Source organism: Nerophis lumbriciformis, linkage group LG18 (genome assembly GCF_033978685.3).
Source record: "Nerophis lumbriciformis linkage group LG18, RoL_Nlum_v2.1, whole genome shotgun sequence".
NCBI lineage: Eukaryota > Metazoa > Chordata > Actinopteri > Syngnathiformes > Syngnathidae > Nerophis > Nerophis lumbriciformis.
In genome coordinates, this window is record NC_084565.2 from 23,328,571 (window position 1) to 23,355,653 (window position 27,083).

The 27,083-nt window shown below is 38.6% G+C and overlaps 2 protein-coding genes across 2 annotated transcripts in view; one reads left to right on the forward strand and one right to left on the reverse strand.

Annotated features, from left to right (window-relative positions):
• Nucleotides 1–301: 301 nt before the first annotated feature.
• Nucleotides 302–19,877, forward strand: firrm (fignl1 interacting regulator of recombination and mitosis). The gene is made up of 25 exons (XM_061977872.1): nt 302–463; nt 1,958–2,079; nt 4,058–4,097; nt 4,186–4,274; nt 4,389–4,493; nt 4,583–4,720; nt 6,836–6,998; nt 7,587–7,671; nt 7,794–7,932; nt 8,006–8,095; nt 8,173–8,237; nt 8,313–8,461; nt 8,536–8,668; nt 10,549–10,735; nt 10,876–10,958; nt 14,394–14,445; nt 14,601–14,690; nt 14,765–14,950; nt 15,057–15,164; nt 17,345–17,440; nt 17,522–17,635; nt 19,063–19,167; nt 19,242–19,322; nt 19,390–19,521; nt 19,592–19,877. The coding sequence occupies exons 2-25, from the start codon at nt 1,984–1,986 to the stop codon at nt 19,790–19,792; spliced, it is 2,727 nt and encodes a 908-aa protein (XP_061833856.1). The 5' UTR covers nt 302–463; nt 1,958–1,983; the 3' UTR covers nt 19,793–19,877.
• Nucleotides 19,878–19,888: 11 nt separating this feature from the next.
• Nucleotides 19,889–27,083, reverse strand: part of scyl3 (SCY1-like, kinase-like 3) — a 31,199-nt gene continuing 24,004 nt past the window's right edge. The window contains exons 13-14 of the mRNA XM_061977873.1: nt 26,238–26,959; nt 19,889–20,474 (exon numbers count right to left, since the gene is read on the reverse strand). Coding sequence (XP_061833857.1) covers nt 20,409–20,474; nt 26,238–26,959 — 788 coding nt within the window. The 3' untranslated portion in view covers nt 19,889–20,408. The remainder of the gene's footprint in view (nt 20,475–26,237; nt 26,960–27,083) is intronic.

The window sequence follows — 27,083 nt, forward strand, 5'->3', positions numbered from 1 at the left end:
AATGTGTCTGATGAGTGTTTGAATACATCTCCACCGCAACGCAACGAAGCTCAACAAGTACAAAAGCCCTTAAATTGATATATTTAGTGATTTAGGTTGCCCTTTTCGTCTTTTATTTTTATTTTTTTAAATTTGTATTATTATTTATTAATATTTAATCCTTTATCTGTATTTGCTTTTGTTTTCTTTCCTTGTTGTTGAAAGTGCCTTGACCGTTGATTGAATTATAAATGTATGTTTTTTAATAAAAAATAAAAATAAAAGTTAGACACGGAAGTAAGCGGCGTGGACCGTGACGTCACGTCCTGTTTGAGCACAACGCGCGAGACGTTAAACTAGCAACTTCTCATATTCGACATGATTATAAATTGTGTTGTTGACGTGAGATAAGGCTACTCACAGTATATTGATGCTGTTAATGCTATACTTAGGAAAGTGACGACAGCAACTCTCGACAAAAGCCGTAAGTACGATAATAATGTGTTGCTATGGCGCTACATTAAAGACAGGATGTTGTTAACACACAACAAACGAGCTAGCTAGTTAGCAATGTCTTCCTCTTAACACTATCAGTGAATTATACACCTGCTATTTTTGTTTCATCTGACCACAGAACTTTCCTCCAGAAGGTCTTATCTTTGTCCATGTGATGTCAGATGAAACAAAAATTGAGCTGTTTGGCCACAATACCCAGCAATATGTTTGAAAGAGAAAAGGTGAGGCCTTTAATCCCAGGAACACCATTCCTACCGTCAAGCATGGTGGTGGTAGTATTATGCCCTGGGCCTGTTTTGCTGCCAATGGAACTGGTGCTTTACAGAGAGTAAATGGGACAATGAAAAAGAAGGATTACATCCAAATTCTTCAGGACAACCTACAATCATCAGCCCCGAGGTTGGGTCTTGGTCACAGTTGAGTGTTCCAACAGGACAATGACCCCAAACACACGTCAAAAGTGGTAAAGGAATGGCTAAATCAGGCTAGAATTAAGGTTTTAGAATGGCCTTCCCAAAGTCCTGACTTAAACGTGCGGATAATGCTGAAGAAACAAGTCCATGTCAGAAAGCCAACAAATTTAGCTGAACTGCACCAATTTTGTCCAGAGGAGTGGTCAAAAATTCAAGCAGAAGCTTGTGGATGGCTACCAAAAGCGCCTTATTGCACCTAGTGTGTGTGAGACAATCATTGGTAGTTTAACTTACAATGAGATAAAAGACTGTACAAATATATTCCAATTGAAAAAAAATATATAGAGACAGAACAATAAGATCATATGGACAGCCATAAGTGTTTACATTTTGCTTTATATTTATTAGTTTTCTTATTTTTTTTTGTCTGGTTTTGTATTTGTTTTGTATCATCCCGTGAGGTGTATATTACTTTTTTTGTTCGGTTTGTACTTCATGAAGTTTTGCACTGGTTTTGTTTTTTTGTGTTTTTTGTTTCTTTTCATAATATTTGGATGGTTTGTATGATATCCATTAAGTAAGACCACGTAATATGTTGAAGGGGGCAGGAAAGTAAGATTTTTCTTCATCCTGCTCCTTCTCAGGCATTGGTGTGTAAATGTGTGTTTAGTTGCTGAGGTTTAATTGTCTATCGATCAAAGATGCACATCAATGAAGGAGATAAATAAAAAATGGAAAAAAAACCCAACTAACTTTAACAAGGGACATGTAACCAAATATTAACATTGCTGTATGTATACTTTTGACCCAGCAGATTTGGTCACATTTTCAGTAGACCCATAATACATTCATAAAAGAACCAAACTTCATGAATGTTTTTTGTGACCAACAAGTATGAGCTCCAATCACTCTATCAAAAAAAAAAAAAAAAAAAAGACTTGTAGAAATTATTGGAAATTCAAAACAGCCATGACATTATGTTCTTTACAAGTGTATGTCAACTTTTGACCATGACTGTACGTCACTCAATAATTAACTTCCTTTGACAGCTTCCTGCTGGTTGACCGGCTTCATCATGTCCCAGACCAACACTTCTCTCCTGGAAGAGGTGGTGCAGTGGAGTCAGGAAACATGCCGCCTACAGCTTAAGTCTGTCTTGCCTAAACTTACTATATCCTACTATAATGTTGCATAATTAATCACAGCACAGCAAACTGCACATTCTGAAAGTTTGTTGAATCACAAAAATGACACCAACTGACTAATATACTTATATAAAGTCATGCAGTCAGAAATTGGAACAGAAAAAATCTTTTATGACAGGAAAACTTGGTGTTTTCTTAAGGACATGCTGCAAAAACTAGTCAACGATCTTCTGTTTGAAGTGGTACTGCACTTTTTTGGAATGTTGCCTCTCATTCATTATCCGTATATAAGACAAGAACATGTTTCTTTTTTTAGCATTCTAAATAGTAAATAAATGCGATCAAAAGTCCGCTTACAATGGAGCCTACTGGAGTCGCTCTATTCTGCCCATAAAACCCTTAAAAAAACACCCAAACACCTCCATTATGGTTTTATATACATGTAAGTAGATATGGAATGTAGTAACAGGCACATTTATAATATTTATGAATTTTGATCAGTTTAAGCATTTTTAAAAATGCATCACAACGTTCTCTTTTTTCCCCCAACAACATCACTGTTTATACTCACTGCAGACATCATGAGAGCCAACAAACATAATACACCATCACTTACTGTACAATGTCTGCTGTCATTAGGATGTCGACTGATAGGATGTTGTTATATTCTCGTTTAGATGAAGAATGACTCACTGAGACATGGCTTGGCACTGGCGCACCTGTTCTCACCGAGGCTTCCCCACCAAATTCTAACTTTTTATTTTCTTCTAGAGGGGGCAGAAGAGGAGTGCATCAATTTTATATAACTTACTGACCTTAATGGCAATGTATTTTAACTTAGATTTGGACTTAGACAAACTTTATTGATCCACAAGGGAAATTGTTCCACACAGTAGCTCAGTTACAAATGATGGAAATGGTAAGGATGGAAAGGATAATACAGGTATAAAGTAGAACACAAATGTACCATAGTAGCAATATGAAATATAACATATATGTAATATTTACATATTATATATACAGTATATAATATATGCTGATATACTATGATAATGTATTATATTTGTATATAATATATACAATATATAACAAATCCCAATTACCATGTACAATATTGTAGTATATGTCCAGGGTGTACCCCGCCTTCCGCCCGATTGTAGCTGAGATAGGCTCCAGCGACCCCAAAGGGAATAAGCGGTAGAAAAATGGATGGATGGATGGATAGATGTAACAGCTGCAGCAAAAAAAGGGCAGCATAAAATAGAGAGTAAATCCAGCAGAAAATATACATTATAAACAAAGAGAATTAGCTAACATAGAAGCGGTCAGGTAATAGACAATAATAACACTTACACATCATTTGAGCAAAGCGGACTTAAATTTATGTTTATTCACGAGTTTGAATGCATTAAAAAATATACATCCGTTGTCATGTCTTTCATAATTATTGAATAGGCAAAATTCCCCCAAAAGCTCTGTTCTTCAACAGAAGTGATTTGCTGTTTTTAAGGATCTACTGCAAAAAAAACCACTAGTCAAAAATGCTATATAGGACAGAAGCATGTTTGCTGGTTTTAAGGACCTACTACCAAAATGCTAATTAAAGCTCCTTGATATGACTGGCGTGCTCTGGGGATTTTAGGAATCTGCTGCAAAAATTTTACTCCATCCCCATTTTTTAACTTAACTCAAGGGAAATTATTGTGTTTGTCAGATTTGACTTGCGTGCTGCCAGTTAAAAAAGAGATTAAAACATGCCTAGTAAAAGCTATGGTCTTCCAGCGACATTTTTATTTTTGCCTTTGAGCTTACTGCCAGAAAACATCCCAAGTTTTTATAAATATTTGCACTGGCCAAATAATAATATACCATATTGTAATCTGTCCTGTAACTCATAATATTAATAACTCAGGTTTTCAATTTCAGCCGTTGAGATTTTGTTAATATTTCCATAAACAGTAGTGTGTTTAAAACATGCAAATGATTTTCCTTAACTGTTCACACTCTTTACATAACAAGTCTGATGGTTGGGATGATCATATACGTAAGTACTACTTTCAGTAGTCTTTATTTGCAAATTTTAGATCTGTTCGTGATTATTGTGGATCGTTTCTTACATTATTTTCCCACAGGTGTACTGAAGATAATCATAGACTTGTTCCTCCCTCATATTGCTCTAACAGACGTGGAGAATGAATGTTTCTCCAAGATCCTACCAAAGGTTGCCTTTGTATTAACTTTGTAAATCCAGTTGCATATTCTAAACTGAAATTTGAGGTTTAAAAAAAGTATTTTTGTCTTTGTGATTGGTTTTCCGTCTTTATAACGTTTCCAGGCAGTGACGATTTTTGACAGTATGAGGAAAGACATTTTAATCCAAGTTGGAGGCCTGTCGAGTCAAAACACAGAGCTCTGTTCCTTACTAAGGAACATTTTGAAGGTATATTACTGTATATTTCACCAAATGTTTTTGAATGACTTTCTCTCGTTCTCTCAATGTGTTGACAAGTGCTTATGCCTCATTTTTAGTCAATGATGCAGATCATTGATGCTTTGTCTACATGCGTGCGTCATGTTGGCACGTACGATGTCCTAGACCTTGTGGCTATTCGCACCTTACCAACCTGCATTCTGAAGGTGTTGCGAGACACTTTCCAGCACTGCAAGGTGAGTTTATTTGCCAGTGCAACGCGACACTGCCAATGAAACTAAACATTTTATAATTGTGGTTCTGTTTATTGATATGTCCCGTGGTTTGCATTTTGATACACAGTACAGTACGAACTTGATTTACGAGCTCAACTGGTTCTATAACCAAGCTTTTAATTCAAAATACTCAAATCAGCGCCAAATATTGAAATGAGTTGAATCAATCAATATAATCGGGGCTTTGCCACCCCCAAAACACCACCATTTTAAAATGTAACATGCTTTTTGAAGAAAAAAGGGACACACTTAAATAAATATTGTTTTAAATGCAATACAATGTACTATAAACAACTACAGTGAAGTAATGTAGTAAAAATGTACAGCATTTACCCCTTCCAGCAGACTGAAGGACTTAAAAATCATTTTTTGACTGTTCTGATTGTCATCTTGTGATTTTATTAGATCCAACATGGATGATGTGTTACCAAGGAGGGAAAACTGGTCAATAAGGCAGGGAGAGTATTGACAATGCCCAAAACTTTGGATCCCGGGTAGCAGTAAGTAATACTGTTGAAAAAGCGGACACATGTTTAGGCCTGGACCGATAACAAATTTTGCTAGACGATATATTGATCTACAAAAAATTGCAGATAAACAATATTATTGACATTCTTTTTTTGAGACCAAATTAACCACTGATATAATACATCCATCCATTTTCTACCGCTTATTCCCTCTGGGGTCGCTGGAGCCTATCTCAGCTACAATCGGGCGGAAGGCGGAGTACACCCTGGACAAGTCGCCACCTCATCACAGGGCCAACACAGATAGACAACATTCACACTCACACACTAAGGCCAATTTAGTGTTGCCAATCAACCTATCATAATAATAATAATGCATGTATACCCTTTCAAATGAAATGAACGTGTATTTCTCGTATATTTCAACATTGTAATTGGAATGTAAACTTTTAAACATCCAAGTTTAATAAAACAAAAATGATACTAAAAAATATACTTTGTTAGCAAAATTTTGCACTTGAATAAAAATCACAACCAAAAGGGGGTTGGGGGGCCCGTAAATATACACAACCAAAACAATAAATAAAATAGCTAAATAAAGTGTTGACAAAGTTGCATTTCAATTTTGAATATGTAGGTAGAGTTGTACATTACTTAACTGACAATCAAGTTAGAACCTTCTTAAACAAAAGTGCAGAGTAACAATATAAACATGACAATATAAGCAGATGTATTAACAGGTCTTTAGTCTGGCAGATTTCAAGTAAGGAACCCCAGCATGACATGACAACATGACAAATGTCTGCAGCACTTTTAGGAAATGCTAGTTTTTCAACAGTACTAAATGGCAGCATGTGTTTGGCAATGTATTTAATCACACTTTCTGTGGGGCACAAACAATTTTGCACGGTTTTGTTTGCACTCACCTTATTCACTAAACGCAATGTGAGTGTGTACTGTCGGGTGGTTGTGTTTCAAGTCATGTGCAGGTTTGTTGTATTCGCGTACATTCGGCTAACTGGCTCTTCGGTGTTGTTACATCTTGTTCAAAAGGTTCAAACTAAATATTCCCACATTGTTGCGGTGCCATCTGGAAAACTTACCGACCTAATTTTCATTTATCGTCGGTTAATTGACTTATTGAATATCGGCCCAGGTCTACTAGTTTTGCGTAGTGGGGTAGAAGTGTGGATGCTTTTCAGGCAATGTGCTGAAAGGGTTACTATCCCTGGGAGCCGCCAACAGGCCTATGCTGGGCAACAGCAGGATTGGACAAGTAGGACATCAATACTAATACCGGTATACCGTACAACCCTACAAAGTTATGTTGATTTCTAGCTATGAAACTATTGCATGCTCATAAGATCGGATGTTTTGTGGCGGAACCTATGGGGTTCATTTGAACAATCGCTATGCCTGGTAGCAGCAGGGAGGCTCGTAACTCACATTCATGCTGACAACTTAAAGCATAACAAAAAGCTAAGTAAGTTTATATCTCAAAATACTCGTAAGTTGAGGTACCACTGTAGTACCATCTCATTAGTCGTGAGAAACTGCAAAAACCCTGTTTGAGAACAAGCAAATAAAAATGTTTTTTGTATGTTAATAGGAGAGTGAGGCGGTCTACTGTGGGCGCCTGTCCCTGGTCGCTGATCTGCTACAGGGACTCTTCAAGGAGGCCTATGCACTCCAAAAGGGTCTGTTGGAGCTGCTGGACAAAATCTCCCTTGATAGCGCTGCCTCTGAGGAGGAAGTCAATGACATCGTCACAGGTTTGCTGCGCAATATTTACCCACAATAATACTTACTGTATTTTTCGGACTTTAAGTCGCAGTTTTTTTCATAGTTTGGCCGGGGGTGCGACTTATACTCAGGAGCGACTTATGTGTGAAATTATTACCACATTACTGTAAAATATCAAATAATATAATTTAGCTCATTCACGTAAGAGACTCGACGTATAAGATTTCATGGGATTTAGCGATTAGGAGTGACAGATTGTTTGGTAAACGTATAGCATGTTCTATATGTTAGTTATTTGAATGACTCTTACCATAATATGTTACGTTAACATACCAGGCACGTTCTCATTTGGTTATTTATGCGTCATATAACGTACACTTATTCAGCCTGTTCACTATTCTTTATCTATTTTAAATTGCCTTTCAAATGTCTGTTCTTGTCGTTGGGTTTTATCAAATAAATGTCCCCCCAAAAAAGCGACTTATACTCCAGTGCGACTTATATATGTTTTTTTCCTTCTTTATTATGCATTTTCGGCAGGTGCGACTTATACTCCGAAAAATACGGTATTTACTTTTTGTTTTACTAAATTTAGAACATTTTTGTCATCTTCTCAGTGATCCACAGCCTCTTGGATATTTCCTCGGTTATTTGTAACCTGGACATGGCGCTACATGCAAACACCTGGAAGTTTCTCATCAAGTCAGTCTAACAAACTCCGACACAAAGCCATGTCTACACACTGATATACTGTACATACCGGTAGTTAGGCCACCAATTTGGCTGCAGAGCGACCTATTGTAAATCATCACTACTTTGCTCAGGCAGAGTCTGAAATACCAGACACTGGTGGAGGAACATCTGCATCATGGTGACATCAGCTCGAGCCTGTGTAACAACCTGTTGGCTTCTTTCCACAACGCTGTAGATCTGGCTGAGCAGATAAACCGTGCTGGTCTTCAGGTCTGTGGCTGCATACTTAGCAAGTATGTTTTGAACAAAGTGTATTTTAACCCTCTTAGTTGTTGTCTTTTAGGAGGCAACTCAGAGCGCCGAACATAAGCTGTTTCAGAAAACTGCAAAGATGTGCAGATTTTTTGCCAACACCTTAGTTCATTACATCAAGGTAAGAAAAAAAGCTTCCACTAATTATGTATTTTAAAATGTGCTATTTAAACACTATCCCTTACATTCTTTGTACAGGAATTCAAGACTTTTTTAACAAAGTCTTGCAGGCACTTTCATCAACTGTACCTCCAGATCGTCAGGTGCATTATTATCTAATATATTTTCACACTTCAAGTATTATTGCCACATTTAAACAATGTGGGATGTCTTTTCAGTAAGTTCCCCCCTAGCTTGTGTGCGCCAACGTTACCCCCCACTCTTTATGAGGAGCTTAATGTGGCAGCTCTGGTGCCCATGGATGCGCTTCTTGTCCAGCTTCTACCACTCGGGCCTTTTGCTGAAGTGGTTCTCCAGGAGGACTCGCGTAGGTTTACTTGACCAAATTAAATGTACTATTTTTTTCGATTTTTGACAATGTTCTTTCGCCACCTTGTGCAGACATACCAAAGGAGCATGAGCTTCCTCAGTGCCTTTTGCTCACTAACGTCTTGAGTCAGTTGCCCTCCCAGCCAGAGGAGGAGGTGCTGCAGCTTTGGCACACGGGCAGTCAGTTTTCTGAAGAGACACCGAGGTATAGTTCTCCCAGTCTTTACTTTGTGCGCATATAACTGTTTTTTCCACAAAACGGGAGTACTGTATATCTGTGACGTAGGGGCCTGATGACATTTGCGTAATTCGCCAAGTTTAAAAATATTTTTTTGTGAACAAAACTAAGCTTTTTTGGTTTGTGTCGTAAGAATTGTGTGACATTGACTCATGTTTTTACTTACCGTATTTTTCAGATTATAAATCGCAGTTTTTTTCATAGTTTGGCCGGCGGTGCGACTTATACCCTGGAGCGACTTATGTGTGAAATTATTAACACATTACCGTAAAATATCAAATAATATTTATGTCATTCACGTAAGAGACTATGCGTATGTCAGCACTCGTCACACACACACGTCAACCAATAAAAATTTGGCTGGTCATGGCAGAAGTGCATTGTGAAAAAAAAGATACTACCTGCTACTACTTCTGTACCTATGAAAATTGATCAGGAGTGACAGATTGTTTGGTTAACGTATAGCATGTTCTATATTAGTTATTTGAATGACTCTTACCATAATATGTTACGTTAACATACCAGGCACGTTCTCAGTTGGTTATTTATGCCTCATATAACGTACACTTATTCAGCCTGTTGTTCACTATTCTTTATTTAGTTTAAATTGCCTTTCAAATGTCTATTCTTGGTGTTGGGTTTTATCAAATACATTTTCCCCAAAAATGCGACTTATATATGTTTTTTTCCTTCATTATGCATTTTCGGCCGGTGCGACTTATACTCCGGAGCGACTTATAATCCGAAAAATACGGTACTAACAGAACATCAAGTTATTGGCATACAGGGGTGGTTTGAATTTTATTCAGCAGTAGATGCTTTTGGGTGTGTCTAACAACAAGCCCGGGAGAATTAAAGAGGATCTATTATTCAACACCAACTTTTCTTATCTATTGGGACCTGTTTTTTTGTATTTGGTCTCTGCATAAGTCTTGAAAGTTTTCCATCAAACCATGGAGGCATGGCGGACACATTCAAAAAACGTCCTCCAAATAAGCCGTTTGGAATTTGCCCAATTGGTGAAGTTTTTCTCAGGTGTGACATCAATGGGTATCTCCATATACGGTAGATATTTACCCGAAGCGCATCCGCAATTGTAGTCTGATGCGGTGGTCAATAATTTCTCTATCCTCTTGTTGTGGGGCAGACAGGCGCTATACAAATATTTAAAAAGCTGTTGCCATTTCTAATATAAAGTCGCGTATAACTCGAACTTATATTTGTCTGTAGACTTGCTATGAAAGTGCTAAAAACTACAACATGGCAGGCGGGGAGAAGATGCAGTCAAAGTGGAGGCACGTAAATAAACCACCTACAAAGCGGCACATCATGAAGAGACGGTCAGAAAGCGGCATGAAAATGGTCCGTAAAACATAATCTTTGCAACATTTTGACTATAGAACCACCATTACATGTTATGTAGGGAAAAAAATCATAATATGGCCCCTTTTGAAAAAAAGAAAAAAAAATTCTGTTCATGTACGTGCTTTGGTTTAAAAAATTTTTTTTTTAACATTGTTGTACGACTAATATATATCTATGTATTATTTAACACATAGTTATGTGGTTGTGGTAAGGGGCAGAGTTACGATGTCACCTACTGTACGGTGTTGGAATGACCTGCTGCACAGCCAGTCCCATCATAATGTGTTAGTGAGTACGAACGTGCCAAACCTTTAAAAAAAAGAAAAAGTAAAATCTTCCTGTCTTAATTGTGGCGTGCCACCGCAAATAAGTAAGGTATGTGAAACACTGTTTTATCATATATTAGGTTGGTATTAAACTGGTGATTGGGCAGTGTATTATTATGTACATAGATTGAGGAATATTTGGGCATCTGTCTCCAGGCTGCCTCTCTACCAGGCTGTGTTCACCAGTTTCCGGCGTTGTTATGTTGAACGGAAGGTCCCGGTGTCGTTGCCCGGGGTGATGATGAAAGGTCAGGCCCAGGGTCAGGTGACCCTGCACCATCACATCTGCGTGCAGCTCTGTGCCAGCGTAGCTGTGCTTCCGACACGATACTTCCCTGTTCTGGTGAATTCTACACACAACATAAAATTCCTTTTGGAGTTATGTAAACATATTCTAGGATTTGTCAGTTAAAATTCCATTTTACTGCGTTTTCCTTATTTCATGATAACATTTCTGTGCGTTTCCCTCTTTCTTTGTTCCAGGAGCGGTGTTTAGTGGAGGCCATACTACAGGCTGACAATCACACAGCTCTTTTGGCCACAGACGTGTGGTGCTTCACTGCTCGGTGAGAAGTAACTACGGCCTTTGTAGAATAGCATGTGTGGTCAGTACTAAACATTAGGCTTACTAGGTACAGTGACACACTGCTCAAGCGTCCTCCGCGGACAACAAATCTATGCAGCGCTAAAAAATAAGTCCAACTTGAACTCTAAACAAAATAAACAACATTGTTTTCTGTACCATTTTGCAGTGCAACTCTGAGTGACAGGTAACACAATCGTGTGGTAAAAGGTTTTCAGAAGGACAAGGAAGGGGTCCGACAATCACTTAGAGTGCCTACGCACAAACAGAAGAAGTGCAAGAGAAGCAACTAACAATTTGCGGTGATGTTGTTACATTAGGCTGTACATTCAATGACAGTTAACATTACCTATGCAAATTGCTATTATTAGCTATTAGCTATCCATATTGCTATCGTTAGCTAACACAGAAAGATAATGCACGTGTTAAGTACGAACGTAGTTACAGTAGGTCATTATGTGCTGAAAACTAAGAGTGGGGATCTAATGCTTAAACAGCAGTGGAAAGTTGGCGCCCTTTAGGCAAACGTTGCAAACAACTTTAACTATTCATCCATCCATTTTCTACCGCTTAGCCCTCTCTGGGTTGCTGGGGGCTGGAGCCTATCCCAGCTGCACTCGAGCGGAAGGCAGGGTACACCCTAGACAAGTTACCACCTCATAACTAGAGGTAGTGAATTCATAACTTTGACTTAGTTTAAGTCAATACACATATTAGTCCATCCTCTTCACCGAGGGATGCAAAGGTCAAACTGAGGACAGTTATATTCATAGCAATGACGGAAGACCAAAATGTGTCAAATGTCGTCAGGCGCTTGAAAAAGAATCCATGAAGTCAAGACATTTTACTTCACAGTAAGTTCTAATAAAACCCCAAAAAACATCATGATGCTGAAATTAGTTAGGTTTAACTGTTTTGAAACTATGGAACAAACTGGACTTACAACACAAGCAATGCCAAACTATGAATCGATTTAAACTACCGTATTTTTCGGAGTATAAGTCGCACCTGCCGAAAATGCATAATAAAGAAGGAAAAAAACATATATAAGTCGCACTGGAGCCCGGCCAAACTATGAAAAAAACTGCGACTTATAGTCCGAAAAATACGGTATTATACAAACATGGGGTCTGGTTCAAATATAGAGATTAGGGATGTCCCGATCCGATATTTGGATCGGATCGGCTGCCGATATTTGCCAAAAATTGCGTATCGGCAAGGCATGGGAAAATGCCGATCCAGATCCAGTTTAAAAAAAACCTCCGGTCCGTGTTTTCCAACGCACCTATTTAAATAATACATTCCACTTTTCTGCTGCTCCGTAATTTCCGTTCCGCATTTTCCAGCACACCTTCAACACATCCACAATTCTCACGCAGTTGCTTTTAGCTGCTGGCATTACACGACAGGCTCTTCTCACTCTTTCCTGTGTCTCCCTCTCACAGACAGCAAGCGCACCTTCTTACACACGTCACATACTGTCACGTCATACGTCACATACGTATACGTCCTCTCCCAGCAGAGAGCGAGGTAGCGGCATGGCTAACGTTAGCTGTGATGCTAGCGCAGCCGCTAAGGTGCGCGCCTGCTCAAGCGTCCTCTGCGCACGGCAAATCTATGCCACGCACAAAATCAAATAAAAAAATAAGCGCATAACAATTTTCGACACACGGACACGACAGAGAAAACAGTTTTCGTCATCATTGTTCAAATATTGTGACGTCTGTCGAGACGCTTATCTCCATTCGGTGCCACACGTCCACACCATCAAAATGGCAAAAATTTCCACATCAACACCGTATGAAAAAATTAGTGATTTTTTTAGTTGTGTTTTCCTTCTCTGCATGAAAGTTTAAAAGTAGCATATATTAATGCAGTATGAAGAAGAATGTTTTAATGTAGACATGCAAGCCTTGAAAGAACATTTTGAAAATCAAGACTACATTTCCTGCAAATGGGTGCATTTCTACCCTATATTTTAACTTTAGATTTATTCTCATATCAAACTCTTTTGGCTGTCTTTTTGACACTTACATCAGGCGCCCCCCCTCCACACCCCAGATTATAAATAATGTAAATAATTCAATGTGATTATCTTGTGTGATGACTGTATTATAATGATAGTATATATCTGTATCATGAATCAATCTAAGTGGACCCCGTCTTAAACAAGTTGAAAAACTTATTGGGGTGTTACCATTTAGTGGTCAATTGTACGGCATATGTACTTCACTGTGCAACCTACTAATAAAAGTCTCAATCAATCAATCAAAACACAGAATCATCATATTGCTGTGATTATATGCATCAAGTGTTCATTCAAGGCTAAGGCAAAATATCGAGATATATATTGTGTATCGCAATATGGCCTTAAAATATCGCAATATTAAAAAAAGGCCATATCACCCAGCCCTAGTTCAATGATGCCATTTCTGTTTGTCATGTATAATTTTGTCTATTTTGTGTTTATCCTTGAATAAACAGGTCAGTTTCTTGTTACCAACCATTGTGTATTATTCAAACTCCCTTAATTCAGCTGGCTAGTTGTTATCAAGAGTACTAAAAACCTTTTCAACATGATTCTGACAACTAAGTAGGCTAAATAACTTTAAACTTTAATACATGCTCGGATAGGCCAGTATTGGTCAGTATCGGTACCGGATCGGAAATGCAAAAACAATATCGGTATCGGATCGGAAGTGCAAAAACCTGGATCGGGACATCCCTAATAGAGATGAGGGTCTTTAATTTGACTCGCTGTTGTATTCTGTCTCAAAGTGTTAACATGTGCTCAATGTTTCCTTACCATTATTGCTACGTTGTCTTTTATCATTGTTGGTATTTTGTCTATTACCATTCTTCCTACATTGTTGATACAAATTATTGTTGGTGTAATAATTATTGTTACCTGTGGTAATGCCAACATGATACAACATTTGTATTATAATCCTTGAACAAAGTAACAGTGGAGCTCAATGTATTAATCACTGAATGGAGAACTGGGGGTGGGATTAAATACGTTTTCTTCTCACTCCTTTTCAGGCAAATTTGGATGATCATGCTTACATACTGTACATTACATTTTGCATTACATTAATTTATAGTATTATGTGTTGTCTACCTTGTATTTTATTTTTATATCATTGCCTGAAATAAATGAAAAATTTGAAATGAAAAATACAATGGGTCTTTTCCAGTCTAGTTATTTTTTGTAAGCTTTATAATTTACTTGAAAATTTGAATTTAAGTCAATTTTTTTTGTCCTTATAGTTTGAGTCACGGTCAATGTTGATTTAAAAAAGAAAATAAGCTTCCTCAACCCCTTTTAGTGTGTAAGTAAAGAGTACATGGCTATTTACTGCTGCTTACATGCGACTTATTGTTCTGTATTAAACCCACAACTTGTCTTTTCTTGCAGGTATGGCACGGCCGAACTTTGTCTACATCATGTCCTTCTGATTGCCCATTTGGTGCGTATTATTTAGATACCCTGTGCAGTTTGGGGGGGGGTGTCAGTGCTTTTCTCAACAAAACATATATCGGAACAACAATGTTATTACTGCCAAAAATGATTGTGCTTTTTATCATAATATGTACTCTGTTCTATTTCTGCATCCTTCCTCAGGTGAAAACCTGTCCAGCCGAGTGCTACCAGTCTTCCCACCTGGGCCTGCTGCTCAGACGCATGCTTTTCCTCATGACACCCACCCACCAGGTGAAGGACATGTTTGATCAATGCTTATTAACAAGTTCATATGCCAAGATGATTAAACATGAGTAATAAACCAGATGGAGCTGCTAGAACGCTTCCCTACATCCAAGTCAGAAAATCTCCCCGTATGGCGCCACGTCCTCCTCCGAGCCCTTTCAAATGACGCCCGTCGGCGCGTGGAGGTGGATGTCATCGCTTTAACTCAAAAAGCTCTGACCGACTGGCAGAGTGGAGGTTACAAACTGGGCCAAGTGGACAAAGTGGTGAGGACAGTAACACACTTGATGCATTGAAGGAAAATGCACAAGTGTCATATTATTGCAAGTGGAAAATAAATGCTGTACTACTGTAGTGTTTTTGTCTTTCCAGAATGCTGTGTTACAATGCCTCCTAGTGGTGGTTCGAGGAAAGTCCCCTTCCGAGGCGTCTACGTCGAAGATAGTCACACAACTGTGGGCGAGGATGAGCCCACATCAGGTGAGCAGGGTATCGTCTGCAGGGTCTCAAAGAGACTAAAATCTATTTATTTGAATTTAGGCCTTAAAATGACAAAAATTATCTTAAAATTTAATAAAATCTTGATTTAGGAAGGCCTTAAAATGTGGTACTTGCATTTGTGTGGAAATTCTCCAATATGAAGTGAGCTAGGGCTGCACGATTTTCAGAAAAAAACATAATTGCGATTTTCTGCCAAAAATTGTAATAGCCATCTGATTTGCAAGTTTTAGATTTGTATTTGTTTGAATGCTGTGGAAGTCGTTCCCTACCTGTTCCACGGATACCACGTCACAGGAGCCGGGCGTGCCGTTTTAACAGAGTTTCAATGTGCATGTAAATCCAAGAACAATCTTTTCAGATGTTTTCCTCTCCAGTCTCTCCCACCTTTCTCCTCCGCTGCCCGCTCACTGTTAAAGACAACAGATGATTAGATCACCACGTACCACCTGTGAAATCTAATCACCTGCCAGCTGTGTCTTGCCGTCCAGCACATGCCCCGCCCCTAGCCGATGGTGCTCCGCCCTCAACACAATCGACAGAGGCGGTGACCTTTGCTCCTGCAGGCGCACTGATCGCAATCTCCCTCCACAAATGCATAAAACTGTTCAAAACGGCTCAGATCCCACATCAGGGCAAGAAAAAACTCAACCCAGTGGGAACAACGGGAAACCTTGGAAGGGACCGCAGATGTGGGGACCCTCGCCCGGTGACCGGTGCAATGGATGCCGAGTGGATACAGTAGAGAGATTTGCCCTGCAACCGATTGCCCTGAAAGATTGTTAGACGCTAAGTGTTCATTTAGTTGCTGTGCAACTATTTTTTTTGAGGATTTTCAAGATAAAGGAAAGGTGGGACATCGGCCGGTAGTTTACCATGAGGTCAGGATCGAGGTTAGGTCTTTTGAGCACAGGATGAATAACTGCCTTTTTGAATGCTAGGGGAACAGTGCCAGAGGAAGGTGATAAGGTAATAATATTTAGCACTGATGGTCCTAATATTACAAACAGCTCCTAGATAAGTTTCCCAGGAAGTGGGCCAAGTAAACATGTTGTTTTGTCCCATTTACCTTTAACGTTATTTCTTCAAAAAGAGATATTATATTGGAGAGCAATATCCGGCGTACATACATTCGTATCTAAGTTAATAGATCCCAGTTAGAGCTGGGACGTGTTATCTTTTATTTCCTTTCTAAATAGTTACATTTTCTAATTAAAGAATTTCATAAAGTCATCAGCCGATTGGGTGGAGTCCCTTTTTGGCTTAGCGATGCTACTGTACTGAACAAATATTTAGGACCGTTTTTATTGAGGCGGACAAGATTGGAGTAATTAGTTTTAGCTAAGGTAAGCGTGTGTTAGTATTAGTATTATTTACTCTTATAAACCTAATTGTTTTTGTACTGTTTGTTTCGTAGATTTACCATAACGTCACCGTGGAGTAATATTTGTTTTAAAGACAAAAAACGTCAACTAATTTGTAGTTTGGCGCGATAACCAGTTTGTGTCTGCGCTCGATTAACTTAAGGATTCACAGCTAAATTTCTCAACGATGGAGGGAGCTACAACCAGCGTAGCCTAACCGGCCACTTCTCAAGCAGGATATCCGGTTGCATTGGGGGGTATTGTGTGTTTTAATTTTGAGGACAAAATTAAATGTATTCTATTTTGGAATAAGGCTGTAACATTTAAATGTGGAAAAAGTGAAGCGCTGTGAATATTTACCGGATGCACTGTACATTGCAAGCAATTGGGCCTTATTTCCCCTCATACCTTTTTTAGACTTAGACTTCCTTTTTATTGTCATTCAAATTTGCACTTTACAGTCCAGATAAGAACGGAATTTTGTTACATAAGCTCATGGTAGTGCAGGATACGAAAGCAATAAGGTGCATATATAAATAAATAAATAGGTTACTGTACAGATAAATATATTGCACTTTTTCACATGCATCCACGTTTATGTATGTATGTTATATTGTCTTTTTTATTCCAGCGAGTTAATCCATTTTGGGGGGAGTTGAGGGGATAATTATGATGCGGTATAATTGTTAAATGAAGGTATTTTATTCATCATGGTTCTTAAATCGGACATGTTGATACTTGCGGAGACCCTGGTGAGACACACAGCTGCACCACTTATTGTATGTATCTATTGTACAGGTGCAGATCCATGATGTGCTGCAGTGTACTCTGCAGCTCCTCTTGTCAATGACGGCAGTCTTAGTGAAAAGCATAGAACCTCAAGTCATTCTTCAGGTAAATGTGGTTTTAAAGATTGTTTGCATCGAGACCACACTGGAGATTGTCTGGGATTAATGTTGTGGTGTTGTGTCCTAGGCTCTGGTGTGTGTGGAGGCTGTCGTGTCCCAGAAGTGTGCAGACCAACTTCTCTTGACTGTGCTGGAGTTCCTTTCGTCACTAGGGAAGGTGTTCATCCCTCCTAACAGCCAGGTGCCGACACTATTTAACAATACTATTATCAGCGATGGGCAGTAACAAGCTACCTTGCTTAACCACATTTTCCAGTAGCTTGGTGATAGCTTAGCTACTTTTTTAACAAGTCGCTTTTCTTGTAGCTTAGCTACTTTTAGAGCCAAGTAAAGTGGTAGCTTACATCAAAGCTACAAAGAGAGAAACTGGACTGCAAATTTAGGCCCACCCAAAATATGGAGAAAATACAATGACCTGGATGAATGAGAACATCCATACATGTGGAGAAAATCCCATAATGATTGGTTGGTGTTCGTGTGATTAGTCACAATTGATTAAGTGTCCTGGGCATGACGTTAAAGTGCATCCGGCAGTGGAGGCTCCTCTACGGGGTCTTGGGGCACTAGGAGGTTAACCCCTTTACTACTGTTGCCCCAGCTGGCCCTTGGCAAAGGCCTAGTACCTGACTGCCCCTTAGCCAGGAATACAGTGAAGACCTCAACGGCGGAGCACGGTAGATTTAAGAACTACCACAACGGCTGCGATGGCGGAAGAAGGCTGCAGCAGAATAAGGGTCCCCAGTCGTCTTGGACTCCATGCCACTGGACCCTGACCCGATTCTGTCAAGGATCGTGTGGTGACTGTCTGTGCACCAGTCTCCCCATGTTAAACTAAGTCACGCACAGGCATCCTCCATAAAGGGATACCGTATTTTTCGGACTATAAGTCACAGTTTTTTTCATAGTTTGGCCGGGGGTGCGACTTATACTCAGGAGCGACTTATGTGTGAAATTATTAACACATTACCGTAAAATATCAAATAATATTATTTCGCTCATTCACGTAAGAGACTAGACGTATAAGATTTCATGGGATTTAGCGATTAGGAGTGACAGATTGTTTGGTAAACGTATAGCATGTTGAATGACTCTTACCATAATATATTACGTTAACATACCAGGCACGTTCTCAGTTGGTTATTTATGCCTCATATAACGTGCACTTATTCAGCCTGTTGTTCACTATTCTTTATTTATTTTAAATTGCCTTTCAAATGTCTATTCTCGATGTTGGGTTTTATCAAATAAATTTCCCCCAAAAATGCGACTTATACTCCAGTGCGACTTATATATGTTTTTTTCCTTCTTTATTATGCATTTTCGGCCGGTGCGACTTATACTCCGAAAAATACGGTACACCCCTACCAGGAGGATCGTCATACTCGTTCGAGTGATCACCGCCGATGAGTCACAATTGGCTAAATCAGAGGCAAGATAAGGCGGGTCATTGAAGTCAGACACAGGATTTAACAGTAGCCAATGACAGTACTGGCCTGAATATAAGACAATATGATAAAACTCCTATACTCGCAGTCAACAGATTTAAACATTCAAACCAACATGCCGTCATCCTATTGTGCTTTTTCTTTTTCTTTTTAACCCCGCTAGAGTGAAATTCTGCCGAGGTTGAGCAGCCTGTTTGGCTCACTGCTGTCAGAAAGTTCTTGGCTGCTCCATCAACACACTTTGGAGGCCTTTGCTCAATTCGCAGAGGTACAGCTGCCACTCTGCTTCTACTACGTTCTCCTCAAACCTCACTTTCCACACCCTGTTGATGTTTCATTCAGATAACAAACCACGAAGAGGTCATTTCCCAGAGTTTGTGTGTAGAAGAAACCAAAAGCAAGGTGGTGAATTACCTCAGCAAGGTAATTGAAGAAGACGACGTCTCCATAGGGCGATGATTGATGTAAACCTGCCTGTGTTGTGTTGCAGACTGTCAACGCTCATGAGGGGGCGGAGTTACGGCTAGAACGAATCAAGGCAGAGAAGATGGTTTTAGAGCAACACAACAAGCGTCTGGAGGCCAGAAGAGATGTTTCTACCCAGTCTGTGGATGATTCAGAGGTCAGAAGACTTTATTTCATTTTTTTTTTTTAAATCTAAATTGGATTTTGACCCACCTGTTCTCACCCAGCCTCAGCCTAAACGAGCTCGGCAGGAGAGCCATGCAGATGAGGAGTACAGCCGCCACATCCAGACTGCTCAAAGTGCGTTGAAGGCCGTCCATGCGCTCACAGACACTGAAGCACTGCTCCCTCCTACCTGGCTGCCATCAAGACTACAGGAGCTCCAGCTGCTGATAAGTGAAATAACCTCAACAATATCCCAAAACTAACAATTGTAAGGGGAAAAAAGTATTTATTTGTCTATTTTTAATGCATCAGCTTTGATTAAATATAATTAAATTGTTTTCAATAATCCTCATTCGTAATCATTGTGTATTCATATTTTATTAGAAAAATGTTCAGCACTATTTCAAACTAAATGAGATGGAATTGATCAATTTCCCCACTAGGTGGCACTATTACACATTAATTGTGCTTTAATCCATTGATGGCCACTAGCATACATTTTCTCCACAACCATGATACAAAATCATATTTTCTCCCCACAACCAAAAAGCCACAAATAAATTATTTCATACTTCACATTCATTCAAGGTGCAACCATTCAGGCTATCAAACCTCTTGCCATAAAAATGAAGATCTGGAGCCTCATTTGTCCTTGGTAACCATGGCACCTTTCACCTCCACTTGCTGTAGAAGTCAGCAGCTTCTACTCACTTGGCAAGCAATTAAAAATGGCTTCACTAATGTCCTCCACTTAGAAATCACTTGGACTTGTGAGAATGTCTTAAGAACCAACACACATATACACTCCTTCAGAGTCATGTGGGCAAGGGGAGAGAAGCTGTTAGGTACTTTGAGTGTAGCACTGCTGCTTCCTGATTGTCATCCCCAACCGTTCTCATCCTCCCAGTTGAGGTCCTCGCCATCGTCCCAGCCGTCTGCTTCAGTCTGGAAGAAAAACATTTCATGCTTTCATTGGTGGGTTTAGTTTATTTGGCTGCAACTTCCTGACTAAAATTTGAGTTTTAAATATTGAAATAATGTCACTATATTTAATCAATAACACGACTGGATCGTATCAGATCTGCAATGTCTGATCCGATTTGAGCATTGAGCATGACAAATCAGTAGCAAAACCTCATTTACCATGATCACACTTTACATATTTATATAATACAAAGCTGACAGCTAAAGGGAGTTTATTCCAGATTCACATCCTTTAGTGAAGTGAATTATATTTATATAGCGCTCTTACGTAGTGACTCAAAGCGCTTTTACATAGTGAAACCCAATATCTAAGTTACATTTAAACCAGTGTGGGTGGCACTGGGAGCAGGTGGGTAAAGTGTCTTGCCCAAGGACACAACGGCAGTGACTAGGACGGCGGAAGCGGGGATCGAACCTGCAACCCTCAAGTTGCTGGCACGGCCACTCTACCAACCGAGCTATACCGCACCACAATCCTATAAAAGAGGGGCCTCCACTCTAAATAGTACCTCACTCACGTCAAGATGTGCAGTAGACTAAATCCAATAACCGCCTCACCTCAGTTGAAAGATAACTAGAGATGTCCGATAATGGCTTTTTTACCGATATCCGATATTCCGATTTTGTCCAACTCTTAATTACCGATACCGATATATACAGTCGTGGAATTAACACATTATTATGCCTAATTTTGTTGTGATGCCCCGCTGGATGCATTAAACAATGTAACAAGGTTTTCCAAAATAAATCAACTCAAGTTATGGAAAAAATTGCCAACATGGCACTGCCATATTTATTATTGAAGTCACAAAGTGCATTATTTTTTTTAACATGCCTCAAAACAATAACAGTGCAATACTTTTTCATAACATGGTCACTACTGCCTAGTTTCTTTTGTTATATTCTTATTTTACTGTTATATTTTTATTCTCATTGTTGCTTTTTATTTGTATTCTTATTGTAATATTTTTCTAATCTGTTTCCATTCATACCCCCATTATATACTTTTTACTTTTTAAATTCAATCTCAATTCTGTACACTGCTGCTGGAATTTAAATTTTTTTTGGGGGGGGGAGTGTATATTGTAGCGTCCCAGAAGAGTTAGTACTGTAAAGGATTCTAGGTATTTGTTCTGTTGTGTTTATGTTGTGTTACGGTGCGGATGTTCTCCCGAAATGTGTTTGTCATTCTTGTTTGGTGTGGGTTCAGTGTGGCGCATATTTGTAACAGTGTTAAAGTTGTTTATACGGCCACCCTCAGTGTGACCTGTATGGCTGTTGACCAAGTATGCCTTGCATGTGACTCGGACGGCACGCACGCAAAGGAAATGCCTTTAAGGTTTATTGGCAATGTGTACCTCTCCCTACGTCCGTGTACACAGCGGCGTTTTAAAACGTCATACATTTTACTTTTAGAAACTGATACCGATAATTTCCGATATTACATTTTAAAGCATTTATCGTCCGATAATATCGGCCATCCCTAAAAATAACCTTAGTGTGATGGATCTCTACCATTATTAAATAAATGCGATCAAAAGTCCACTTACAATGGAGCCTATGGTCGCTGCTCTATGCTGCCTATAAAGCCCTTAAAAAAACTAAAGACCTCCAATAAGATTTTATATACATGATGTAAGTATATATATAATATAGTAACAGGCACATGTACTATAAGATGTAATATTTACATCTTTTGGTAATTTTAAGCATATGTGGCGCATTAATTTCAAGAACGCATCGCAGTGTTTGCTCTTTTTTCCACAGCATAACTGATTACTGCTCACTGCCGACCGACTCCATGAGAGCCAACAAACGTAATAAAACATCACTTACTGTACAATGTCTGCTGTCATTAGAAAGCTGACTGATAGAATCGTGTTATATTCCTGTTTGGATAAAAAATTACTCATAATCTCATAAAGAACTACAAAAAAAGGGAGGTGGAGGCAAGCGTGTTTTTGTGTCTTTCTCAGCATTTCCCGGGTCTAAATTGGCTGTCAAAATGTACCAACTTGTTGGAATTTGTCTCAGCCTTCTTCTATCCAGGTGAGATGCATGATTTATGATCTACAATAAACTTCCAAGGAGCAGGGAAACGACGAAACGACTGACCACTCGATGATGTAAACATAGCAGCATAAAGTGGTGATCACGTTGCCGCCTATAAATAGTTTGTCTGGGTTAGCGCTTATAATACCAATGTCACTAATACTTGGTCAATATTCTAGTCACAAAATGTAAATGGAGTATTGTTGACGCTTTTTGAATTGTTATTTATTGGGTTTTTTGGGCGTAATAGAGGACCCCCCATTGGCTCCACTGTAAGCTGACTTATATTTACAAGTTACAATGCATAAAAAGAAAAAATCCATCCATCGTCATGTCTTTCATAAAGATTGTGAACAATAGGCAACATTACATACATTATCTATCTATCTATCTATCTATATATATTAGGGCTGAAACGACGCGTCGACGTAGTCGACGTCATCGGTTACGTAAATACGTCGACGCCGTTTTTGTGCTTCGACGCGTCGCATATTTACGTCACACTACCGTCATGGCGGAGCGCAAAGCAGACGATGCGAGCGGTGCGAGCGAGGGGAAAAAAGCACGCCAAAAGTCGTCAAAAGTGTGGGAGTATTTCAATAAACGGCCTAAGAAGAAACGCTACTTTTACTCCGCTACTTTTATCTACATTTAGCTCGCTACTCGCTACTAATTTTTATCGATCTGTTAATGCACACTTTGTTTGTTTTGGTCTGTCAGACAGACCTTCAAAGTGCCTGCCTTACTGGTGACGTTTCACTCCGTTCCACCAATCAGATGCAGTCACTGGTGACGTTGGACCAATCAAACAGAGCCAGGCGGTCACATGACCTGACTTAAACAAGTTGAAAAACGTATTGAGGTGTTGCCATTTAGTGGTCAATTGTACGGAATATGTACTGTATTGTGCAATCTACTAATAAAAGTTTCAATCAATCAATCAAAAGTGTGAAGGAAAAAAGACTATTTTTTATTTCAACCGTATATCCCGTCAAAAGCCTAAAGACTGACTGCACAGTTCCTGTCTTCACAATAAAAGTGCCGCTCCATCGCGCCGCGCTTTCAAAATAAGAGTCTCCGAAAGCCAGCGCAAACAAGCTAGCAAGCTACGGAGTTTGCCGCCAATGTATTTCTTGTAAAGTGTATAAAAACGAATATGGAAGATGGACAAATAAGATACCAAAAACCAACCACTTTCATATGGTATTAGACAGAAATGAGGAACTTTTTTTCTCCTCCATTTGAAAACGTGGACGATATAAGCACTACTGTCTGATTACAATCAATGCAAGTCATCAGAATCAGGTAATACACCAACTTATATTCTTGTCTTCATGAAAGAAAGGAATCTATATGTGTTAAACATGCATGTATATTCATTAAAACACCTTTAACATGTAAACAAAAACGGCAAAATAAATAAATATAAATTATATACTGTATATATCAATGTATGTATATATATGTGTATATATATATATATATATATATGTGTGTATATATATATATATATATATATATGTGTGTGTGTGTGTGTATGTATATATATATATATATATATATATATATTTATATATATATATATATATGTGTATGTTACTCATCAGTTACTCAGTACTTGAGTAGTTTTTTCACAATATACTTTTTACTTTTACTTAAGTAAATATTTGGGTGACTACTCCTTACTTTTACTTGAGTAATAAATCTCTAAAGTAACAGTACTCTTACTTGAGTACAATTTCTGGCTACTCTACCCACCTCTGCTAATAATGTTGTTGTATGCACAACGGCTATAAACGAACATTTGAAAAGAAAACACCCGACAGCGTTCTTGACATCACCATCAACTAGTCAATCGTCCGCATGAGTATACGTTGTCATCATTACACAAAAACATGAATGTGTCATTTGTATCTGCGTTGTAAATTCATAAACTAAAGCACCGTTTCGCTCTGAGAGGAGCGTTTGGCGTGCCTGTTCAGTGTTTACAAAGACGCGCTCCTCTTTAACGCTAACGTTAATTAGTTGTGCAAATACCTTTTACAACATTAACAGTTACATTTACTATGTACAAACGAACAATTAACTTTCACTTTAATCATACTATCATTGTTGTGTTATGAAGCAAAAGAAGCAATACTTTTACTTTTGTTGAAATGTTTACACTGTTGTTACAGAATATTTCGTTTTGCACTTTTTTGTATTGGATGTTTATCTTTATTTTTGCACATTTTAGCAAATAAGCAATACTTTTACTTTTGTTGAAATGTTTACACTGTTATAGAATATTTCCGTTTTGCACTTTTTTGTATTGGATGTTTATCTTTATTTTTGCACATTTTAAAGCAAAATAAGCAATACTTTTACTTTTGAAATGCTTATACTATTGCAGAATATTAAGATTGCACTGGGTGTTTACTTTTATATTTGCACATTAAAAAGCAAATAAGCTACTTTTAATTTTGTTAAATGTTAAAAGTTTTAAATGTTTACATTGTTACAGAATATTTTGTCATGTTGTTGTCAATGTTGACTGAGTGGCCATCCTTTTTTTTTTTTGTAAATAAAAGCCATACCTTTTGAAAAAACTGGCCTACATTTATTTTTTCATCTTCATTTTAAATAAAAAAGAAAAATCGGTAAAAGGAAAAATAATCTATAGATTAATCGAAAAAATTATCTATAGATTAACCGATTAATCGAAAAAAATAATCTATAGATTAATCGATAGAAAAATAATCGTTAGCTGCAGCCTTAATATATATATATATATATACATATACATATATATATATATATATATATATATATATACACATCTATCTCTATATATATTTATATCAATCTCTCTATATATCTCTATATATATACATTTATATCTATATCCCGTATATATCTATATATATATATATATATATATATAAGCGGCTTCTTCTTAAATTTGGTGGGTGCAGCTTAAATACCGGTGCATTTTATAGCATGAAAAATATGGTAATTATTTTTGAATTATGTTAGTTGTAAAAATGCATTGGACAAAAATAAATCCTCTTATAAATGCCTAGTTCTTTCTGCACATGAGTAAATGTCTCTGTAAGGGAGTACACAAATAAGTGGTTATATATACAGTACAGGCCAAAGGTTTGGACACGACTCATTCAATGCTTTTTCTTTATTTTCATGACTATTTACATTGTAGATTGTCACTGAAGGCATCAAAACTATGAATGAACACATGTGGAGTTATGTACTTAACAAAAAAAAAGGTGATATGACTGAAAACATTTTTTGTATTCAAGTTTCTTCAAAATTGCCACCCTTTGCTCTGATTACTGCTTTGCACACTCTTGGCATTCTCTCGATGAGCTTCAAGAGGTAGTCACCTGAAATGGTTTTCACTCCACAGGTGTGCTTGAAGCTCATCGAGTAATGGTCCTAAATTAAGTAATCAGAGCAAAGGGTGGCTATTTTGAAGAAACTAGAATATAAAACATGTTTTCAGTTATTTCACCTTTTTTTGTTAAGTACATAACTCCACATGTGTTTATTCATAGTTTTGTTCAGTGACAATCTACAATGTAAATAGTCATGAAAATAAAGAAAACGCATTGACTGAGGAGAAGGTGTGTCCTGTAGTGTGTATATTAAAGCGTACAAAATAACAGGTAGACTCACCTCGGTTACACTGGCAGCTGCAAACTTGGCAGAGAGCGTTGTTGTTGTGTCAAAGGCTGAGTTTTCTGCTGTCCGTCCTGCGTCACCTCTGTCTCCTGGTGTCAACAGAGCCGGGGACGACAACTTGATGTCCGGCACCATGTCCGCAAACAAATCCAGCTCTGGGTCAACTTGTGGCTTCTTCTTCACTTTAATGGTGAACTCCTCCCCAAGACCTCCGACATTTCTGTGTTTCCGAGGCCCTGCTGGGTGAAGGTCAGCGGTGCTCTCCTCTTGAGTCCAAACACTGTCCAATGATGACGCAGTCTTGCTTTGATTGGACGGTCGCGTCGTTGAGCTCAGTTTTAGATGTTTGGACAATCCCAGTCTTAGAGGTTCGGTGGCGTGTTTCACGGGTGGAGTTGTGAACATGACGGGGTCTGATGGTGGAGCAGCAGCAGGAGAGGACTCGGAGGTTGCTTCAGTGTCCTCAAAGTCATCCCAAGGCTCGTCTTCTTCCGCGCTTTGGTGTGTTCTGGTGACTGGTGCCGGTCTCCCCGAGGCCTCGATGAGGATCTGGACTGGCTCGCTTTTTCGGTCCTCGCCCTCGTCTGCGTCACTCCAGTCGGGCCAGTCCGCCGCAGGGCCTTTGAGGGTGTGTGCTGGCTCCTCTGTGCTGTAAGAATCCATGTCACCGCCCTTACGGAAGCCATTTAAAGGCAGCGACATATCTTTACCGATGCCTGTACACAAAAAGATAGTGGAAATCAAATTATAAATGTAAAATAACTTTTTGTTTTTGGGAGGAATACCTTAAAATGATGATGTTGAAAATGAACAAATTGTCATTAAAACCGAACAGATGCA

Coding starts and splice junctions, on each gene's coding strand:
- firrm (XM_061977872.1), top strand. CDS start 1,984: ATGTCCCAGACCAACACTTCTCTCCTGGAAGAGGTGGTGCAGTGGAGT. Junction 4,494..4,582: donor TACTAAGGAACATTTTGAAG/GTATATTACTGT, acceptor CCTCATTTTTAG/TCAATGATGCAGATCATTGA. Junction 14,951..15,056: donor TGGGCCAAGTGGACAAAGTG/GTGAGGACAGTA, acceptor TTGTCTTTCCAG/AATGCTGTGTTACAATGCCT.